This window comes from Ailuropoda melanoleuca, chromosome 4 (genome assembly GCF_002007445.2).
Source record: "Ailuropoda melanoleuca isolate Jingjing chromosome 4, ASM200744v2, whole genome shotgun sequence".
NCBI lineage: Eukaryota > Metazoa > Chordata > Mammalia > Carnivora > Ursidae > Ailuropoda > Ailuropoda melanoleuca.
The window spans coordinates 123,415,410-123,423,427 of NC_048221.1; the positions used below are offsets into that span (position 1 = coordinate 123,415,410).

General features: G+C 51.2%; 1 protein-coding gene across 1 annotated transcript in view; it reads right to left on the reverse strand.

The window, feature by feature from the left end:
- The window catches only part of TCF23 (transcription factor 23), a 7,140-nt gene extending 5,321 nt beyond the window's left edge, over window positions 1–1,819 (reverse strand). The window contains exons 1-2 of the mRNA XM_002913815.4: window positions 1,461–1,819; window positions 482–724 (exon numbers count right to left, since the gene is read on the reverse strand). Of these exons, the coding sequence (XP_002913861.4) occupies window positions 482–724; window positions 1,461–1,679 (462 nt within the window). The 5' untranslated portion in view covers window positions 1,680–1,819. The remainder of the gene's footprint in view (window positions 1–481; window positions 725–1,460) is intronic.
- Between the last annotated feature and the right edge of the window lie 6,199 nt (window positions 1,820–8,018).

The following is an 8,018-nucleotide window of genomic DNA, read 5'->3' on the forward strand; positions in this document are numbered from 1 at the left end:
CCCCACTGCTGGCCCCTCCCCCACCCCAGCTTGACTGCTTCTCCCCTGAGGCTTTCGGAGACTTGTTCTCCCAGAGGGGGATCCCTCCTATGGCCACAAGTCCAGAGGACACCGAGGCATTATATGATGCTGGGGTCATGTGCCCTGGAATCTAGGACTCAGCCGGTGTGGTTTCCTTTCCCAGGCCCCAACCCGGGAAACTGTTCCTTTTTCTCCTCTGCCATGAGGCACCCCGGAGTCTTGGGGCCTCTGTGAATATCCCTCCTCTTGGAGGAACCGCATTTTCACGAAGTCATTCCAATCACCACCCCCACTGCACTCAGGGTCAGCCGATTCCCAAGAGCCTGCCTTGGCTCCTCTCCCTCTGAGAGAGCAGGAAGCAGCCGGTCCCCAGTCCCCGTGTCAGCTCTGCTCAGGGCGGGGGGCCTCAGTCCAGTCCAGCCCCAACCCCATTCCCCAAGGCCCTGGGCTCGTGGCCTACCTTGAGAGGGTGTAGGTAGCGGAGTCCACGCAGGAAGGGTGGCCAGGTGGGGCCGGGCAGCTCACGGCCAAGTGTGTGGGTGAGGTGGGCTATGTAGCTGGTGGCCAGCACCAGCACGTCCAGCTTGGAGAGCTTGGTGTCGGGCGGCACAGCGGGCAGAGCGGCCTGCAGGGCCAGGAACGCCTGGCGCAGTGTCCTCACCCGGCTCCGCTCCCGTACGGCATTCTTGGGACTGGCCTCACTCTGCACAGAGGACCCCAGGTGAGTGGGTCTGACTGGACCCCCATCTGCCCCTGTTTCTAAGAGCATTCCAGTGTGAGGTCTCCTTCCAGAGCAGTCATGCACTGAACAGCAGAGACCCGAGGACCTCATGCGCTCTTTGTCCACTCTCAGTCCTGCCTTGCTTTACGGCTGAGGAAATGGAGAGAAGGTGTCACTCTGGGTCAGGTGGCAGCAGGATGGCAAGGCTGAGCTCAGAAGCCGAGAGTCCTTTCCTTTCTCTAACACTCTAGCCCTGCTCCATCCACACCCAAGTCTGAATGCTGCTTCTCAGGGTGCCCTGGGACCACAGGAAACGCAGAGCCTCCCCTGCTCTGTAGGGCTGACCCTTGCCCAGCCAGGTCCTGCGATGAAGACACAGCCGCAGTAAAGAAGAAAGGACCCCCAAGCAGGGGCCAAACCCCACTCCTGGCCCCAGCACTGGCTGCTGCTCTGGAGCTGTGGGGAATTCACCCCATTCCTCTAGGCCTCAGTTTCCCCCAGAGAAGTGAGCTGGGCCAGCTCACTGAGCCATGCTCTGGTTGAGACCAGCTGAATTATCCTAAACCCCCAAGCATGAAGCCTTGGAGTTGAAGGCGCCAGTGTTCCCCTCTTGGGCAGGGACGGTAATGCTGGGTGAGGGTTTGCGGTGGGAGGTGACCCCACAGACCCCCAACCCCTGCCTCCCCCTGCGCCCATTGCAGGTCCAGGGTTTCCTTACCCGGCCACGAGCCAGGCTCCTGGCCCTGACCCCGCGTGGGCTGGGGACGGCTCTGCTCCACCTTCCGTCGCTCCAGCTTGTCTCTTCCCACAGGTCCTGCCTGGTTCTGCTCAGGCGGCTCCTCTCCCTGCCAGGGCCTGCCACCAGCCGCTGGGCCGGAGCGAGCTTCCGCCCCACTCCCAGCCCGGCGGGTGCCCTTCTGACCTCCCTCTGTGACATGCCGCGCCCCTGGGGGGATGCTGCGGGGCGGGCCGTAGGACAGGAACACAGGGCCCGAGGGAGCCTGTGGGCTCAAGATCACGGGCAGGCTGGTTGCCCCGCCAGCAACGCCTCTATCTGAGGGAGCTGGCGCCAAGTCAGGCCCGCTTCGCTCCTTGCTCTGGGAACACAGCCCACCCGGCACAGCCCCCGCGAGAAGCCTCCTGCCTGCCTCCCAACCGGCTCCAGGGTGGATGTACCGATGCTGGGAGTGGCCAAGCCCCAGGGGGAGGCCCCTGCTGAAGAAGGCAGGAGGGTGGTGGGAAGGGAGCTCCCTTCCCAGAGCCCCGTCTGACTCTGACCCTAGTCCCGCGTGGCACATGCAGCCCTAGCTTTGAGGCTCAAGTCCCTGGCAGGGCCCCGAACCCCCTGCTTTGCCAGAAGCCTGCCTGCACACATCCCTAAAAGGACCTTTCCTCCCCTTGCCGATGAACCTGACCTTCCAGCCACAGGCGCTACGCCCCATCCCCCAAGCAGGCCTCCTGCTCCCACCCCAGGGCTTCTCCAGCCCCCGGAATACCTTCCTCCAGGTGGAAAGGCTGCCCTTGTCTGTTGGGTTATGCCCCTCATTTATGAGGATTTCTTCAAACCCCACAGAGCCCAGAGCCCATGTCTCCGTTTGATGGGTACCCTAATTGATGCATGACCACACCCTGGCTGCTTCCCTCACAGTTCAGTGTTCTTGGATCGCTGCGTGCCGGGCACACGTATTCTCTCATTTATTTCTCAGAACAGCCTTATAAGAAAAAAGAGACGCTTATGTCCTGGTTTTACAGATGAGAAAACGGGGATCGGGAGGTGACACAGCTATAAGTGATGGGGGTGGGGGGAGAGCCCAGGCAGCCAGCTAGACTTGGAAGGCTGCCCCCCAGCCTATGCCGTTCTGCCATGGGTGGGTCACTCACATGTCTGTCCCCATACTGGACGTGAGGTCTTCAAAGGCAAGGACCAGCTGCGTCTCTGGCCCACACAGCTTGTCAGGAGGAGTCAGGCTGAAGGAACAGCAAATCGGCCCTAGTAGCCCCTACCTGTCCTCAGGTTCCAACCTCTTCTTACAGCACAATCCATCTGAGGTGTCCGTTGTCCGCCCATCTTGAACTCCAGGGGAGACAAAATAAGGAAAGAGTAAGGGCAGAAAGGACAGAGGAGTAAAAGCGTCTGTACGGAGAGTGAGAGAGACCGGCAGCCAACCAGAGGGAGAGGAAACAGGAAGGCAAGGAAAATCCACCTGAAAGGCCATCAGTAAGGAAGTGATCACACACATTCTGGTATCTCCATACTATGGAGTGATGCGCCGTCACGAAAAGCAGACAGACCTCTGTAGAGTGACATGAAAATAACTCTCCAAGACGCATGGTTAAGTGAGAAAAACCAAGCTGTCGATCAATATGCATGATAAAATCCCAGCCGGGATCAAAACCACCAAAAACCAAAAGCTGTAAGTGCGAAGGTTTAAGTGTTTCTATGAATGTGTAGAAACTAGATCAAAAAGATGCACATCACGGGGTTTGTTTTGTTGTGTTTTTTTACTCTAGATGCCGAGAATTAGGCATACTCCTGGATCTGTGTACCCCGTGGGCTTCAGAACCGCAGGGCCTCCTGTTGGCTTCCCTCCCGCCCTCCCCCCCTTCCACCTTTTATCCCGTTCCCACTCTTCTTCCCTATCACCATTTCGAAGTATGTAATGTACACTCTTTTGCTAGTCTGTGTGGTCGTCTTCAGATATGTGCACGAATTCTCTGATACTTCTCTCTTCAAAAGGTGGTGCCTCATCCCCGTCCCCGTGAGTGTGGGCCAGACTTAGCACTGTGCTCCTCACGGATAAAACATGACAGGGGCTCCTGGGTGGCTCAGTGGGTTAAATGTCGGTTAAATGTCTGCCTTTGGCTCAGGACCCTGAAGTCCCTCGTAGGGCTCTGCACTCAGCAGGGAGCCTGCTTCTCCCTCTCCCTCTGCCCCTCCCCCCCCCATGCTGTCTCTCACTCACATTCTCTCAAACAAATAAAGAAAACCTTAAAAAAAAGTCAAAACAAAACGTGGCAGCAGTGTCAGCTTCTGGAACTAAGTTGTAAAAGACTCAGTAGCTTCCTCCTGGGATCCCTTGGTCCTCTGGCTCTAGGAGAAGCCACAGCTGTCATGAAGGTATCCGGTCCTGCTGAGGGGAGGCCCAGGTGTGAGGAAGGGAGCTTCTCCCCAACAGCCCGCACTTACCTGCCACCATGTGAGTCACCACCTCAGAATGCTACCCCCCCCGTACCACCCCCCCTTCAGCCTTCAGAAGACTGCAGCCCTGGTCAACAGCAAAAATATATTTTTCAGACATAACAGAACTGTCTTTTGTCCTCCCATATATATGTAGCTACCTGGGTGGTAGCGGATGCCAACCTGTCGGTGATGAGCTAAAAGTCAGCAGGGGCTCCCATCCCAAGATCCTCAGACCAGGTTCAAAAAGCCAGCCACAGAAAACTCTAGGGAGCTCATTGGACAGTCCAGAGTTTCTTGCATTCTAACCATCCGTGAGATGAGGAGTGGCCCATGGAATGAATGGTGGATATTCCTAGGCTTTTAGTTCAATATTCTTTCTTAGAAGTCATTAAGTTGTTGCTAAAACAGACATCTCCCAGAAGCTTCCATCTGAAATTTAATCAGGTCAGTGCCAAAGTCAGACGTATAGGGGAATCCATGGAAACCCTTCCAGTTGGTAAATGGATAGCATCTCTTTCCTTCTGTAAGAACTTACCTATCAGAGAAGAAGGGAGATCTGACTCCAACTTTTTTGAGCCTTGGCAGGACACAGAGTAGGAAGGAAGAAAGTATTGAAGCCACACTCACAGCCATGTGGAAAGAGATCTTCTTGTGCCAAGTGCCTTTTCAGAGTTAGGTGACCTGGACACCCTTGGGGAGCTCCCCCACCTGAAGGCTCAGTCCTCAGAAGGACCACAAGGTCACGGTCAGATGAACCTGGGACTCTCAGGCTATCACCTCGTTGTTGCATCCACAGCAGGGATGTTGGTGTATAAAGGAAAACTTACACAGTGAACAACAGTGTGGTGAACCAGGAGAGAGTGAGACTGATGTACAAGGAGGGGCGCTTCCCAGGCCAGAAGGTGCAGAGGCCATTTCTAGCATTCCACCATCTTCAAGCTGATCTCCAAGGCAGTGGGGTTCTGCATGGTGAAACTCGTCTCCAGGGCACAGCTCCGGTCCATGCTGTGCCTGGCTATCCCTGTGGCACGGTACTACCTGTATGCATGTGTGTGGGTGGCTCTTTGAAGCGGAACTTTGTCGCCACTTTATGCTTCCTCTTCAGCAGCTGGGCCACGGACACACCAGGGCAGGCTCTGCCATACTGGTCTGGGTGGGCTTCGTGGAACACGCAGGCGGCAGATGGGGGAAGGCCCAGCTTCTCTAGCATGTATTGGCTTTTGAAGTTGGTCTGGGATCTCTAGTTCTTGGGTCGAACACAAACATGGTCCCAGGAACTTGTCCAGCTCATGGAAGTTGGGCCTCACGGCTTCTCCGTTGGCCTCTAGTGCTGATGACAGGTTCTCCTCTTCCTGGGTTTTGTTTCAGCACCGCGCCATCAGCCCCCCTATCACAGGCCACTTACGGCAAGAGCCCAGGCACAGTCGCATTTGGCTCTCAAGAAGGTCTAGAGAGGAAGTGGATGTAGGGTAGGAATATCTTCCCCTCAGAACTTGAGCCCCATCTCTCAGGAGCTGTTATTTACACTTGGAACAATGACCTCTTGGATACTGATTGAAGTCCCTTTGAAAAAGAAGTGCCTGGCAAGCTCAAGATCCTTCTGCTAGGCGGTGGGGCCAATGGGAGGTGATAAGAAGAGCAGCCTTCTTCCTCCCCTTCTAGAACAGTCACTCAAACTTCTCCTAGTACCTCAAGCATTATAGAAGTGCCCTACAAGTTTCACTGCTACTATGGGAACCCTCTTTTCTTATTTTTAAATCTCTACTATGTCTCTAGATACTTTCTCTTCTTTTGTTGTTGTTCTGTATTATAATACACCCAACTCTCTTTTTGTTCTTAATAAGTGTTAACAGAAGTATGCTTAGCTTATCTATCTTTTCAAGGACCAGACTTTCTTTTTTTAATACTCTATATAGTAAAAAAAAAAAAAACTATTTCTAAAAAATTGTGACATAACATAAAATGTACCATTTTAACCATTTTAAGTATACAGTTCAGTGGCATTAAGGACATTCACACTGTTGTGCAAACATGACTGTCACCCATTCACAGAACATTTGTTACCTTGCAAAACTGAAAACTTTTTTATATTTATTAATTTATTTATTTATATGAGAGAGAGAGCACGAGCCCGGGGGGCGGGGGTGGGAAGGGGCAGAGGGAGAGGGAGAAGCAGACTCCCTGCTGAGCAGAAAACCCAACGAGGGGCTCGATCAAAGGGTCCCGGGACCATGACCTGAGCTGAAGCCAGAGGCTTAACCAACTGAGCCACCCAGGCACCCCCAAATTGAAATTCTATACTCATTAAACAATAACTTCCCATTCTCCCTACCCCCTGGCTCCTGGCAACCACCATTGAACTTTCTGTCTCTATGAATCTGACTATTCTAAGAGCCTCATAGGGGTAGAATCTTACAGTATTTGTCCTTTTGTGACTGGTTGATTTCACTTTGCGCATCCACGAGGTTCATCCGTGTTGCAGCCTGTGACAGAATGTCCTTCCTCTTTAAGGCTGAATAATATTCCGTCATATGTTTATACACGTTCTGTTTATCTATTCATCGGTCAGTGGACATTTTGGGTTGTTCCTATCTTTTAGCTACTGCGAATAATGCTGCTGTGAACAAGGGTGTCCACGTAGCTCTTCGAGACTCTGCTTTCAGTTCTTTTGGGTACACACCCAGAAGTGGAACTGCTGTGTCAGGTGGTAATTCTATTTTTAATTTTTGAAGGAACTGCTGTACTGTTTTCCATTGTAGCTGCACCATTTTACATTCCCACCGGCAGTGCACAGGGATTCCAATTTCTCCACACCCTTGCCAACACTTGTTATTTTCTGGTCTCTGTGTTGTAATTGCCATCCTGGTGACTGTGGTTCTATCGTATTTTTAAGTGTCAATTTCATTAATTTTTAGCCTTCTCATTTTTTATTTTCTTCCTTCTCATTTCTTCACTTTTCCCCTAGTGTTCATTTTTCCAACTTCTTGAAAGGAAAGCTTGGTTGGTTTTTCTCAAAGGTTATTGTGTTTTGCTAAATGACAAGAGGAACAATGGAACAAGAAGAATCATTGTAAGCGTATTTTAGCACTTAATAACACAGCCTCAAAAGTATATCAAGTGACAACTGACAGAAACGCAAAACGAATGAATCAATGAAGAGCTGATCTTTACATACCCCTTTTAGTAACTGACAGACTACACAGAGATCCCTAAGCTGAGATACTGAATGATAGTTAATAAACTCAAGATATTAGCTATATCCAAAATATAGGACAAACAGTGAATATCCCTGGAGAGAGTAAAAATAGGAAGACAGTCAAGGCTAATTTTTAAATTTTATCTGTATACTTCTGTATTGTTTGGATTTTTTAATAAAGATTTTATTTATTTGAGAGAGAGCGAGCACACAAGAGAGCAAGAAAGAGCACAAGTGGGGTGGGGGTGGGGCTGTAGGGGCAGAGGGAGAGGGAGAAGCAGACCCCAGCTGAGCAGGGAGCCTGATGTGGGGCTTGATTCCAGGATCCCAGGATCCCAGGATCATGACCCAAGTTGAAGGCAGATGCTTAACCTACAGCCACCCAGGCACCCCTGTTTGGATTTTGTACAGTGGAATTTATTTGTATATTATTTGTATACTTCAAAGAACAATAAGAGATAAAAGGCAAAAAAAGCAATAGTGATTCAACTGTGTGGCTCACATTTTTCCACCACCATACTTAGTCAAAACCTTGATGAAATCAAAATATACAGGGAGGGGCACCTGGCTGGCTCAGTCAGAAAAGGCTGAAGCTCTTGATCTCCGAGTTGTGAGTTCGAGCCCCATTTTGGGTGTAGAGATTACTTATATAAATAAACTTTTATTTTTAAATTTTTTAAAGATTTCAGTTATTTATTAGAAAGAGAGCAAGCAAGGGAGGGGGAGGGAGCAAGACAGAGAATCTCCAGCAGACTTCACACTGAGCATGGAGCCGGATCCCACGACCCTGAGATGAGGACCAGAGCCGAAATCAAGAGTCCGATGCTCAACTGACTGAGCCACCCAGGGACCCCAAATAAATAAACTTAAAAAAAATACATAGGGATTATTACAATTCC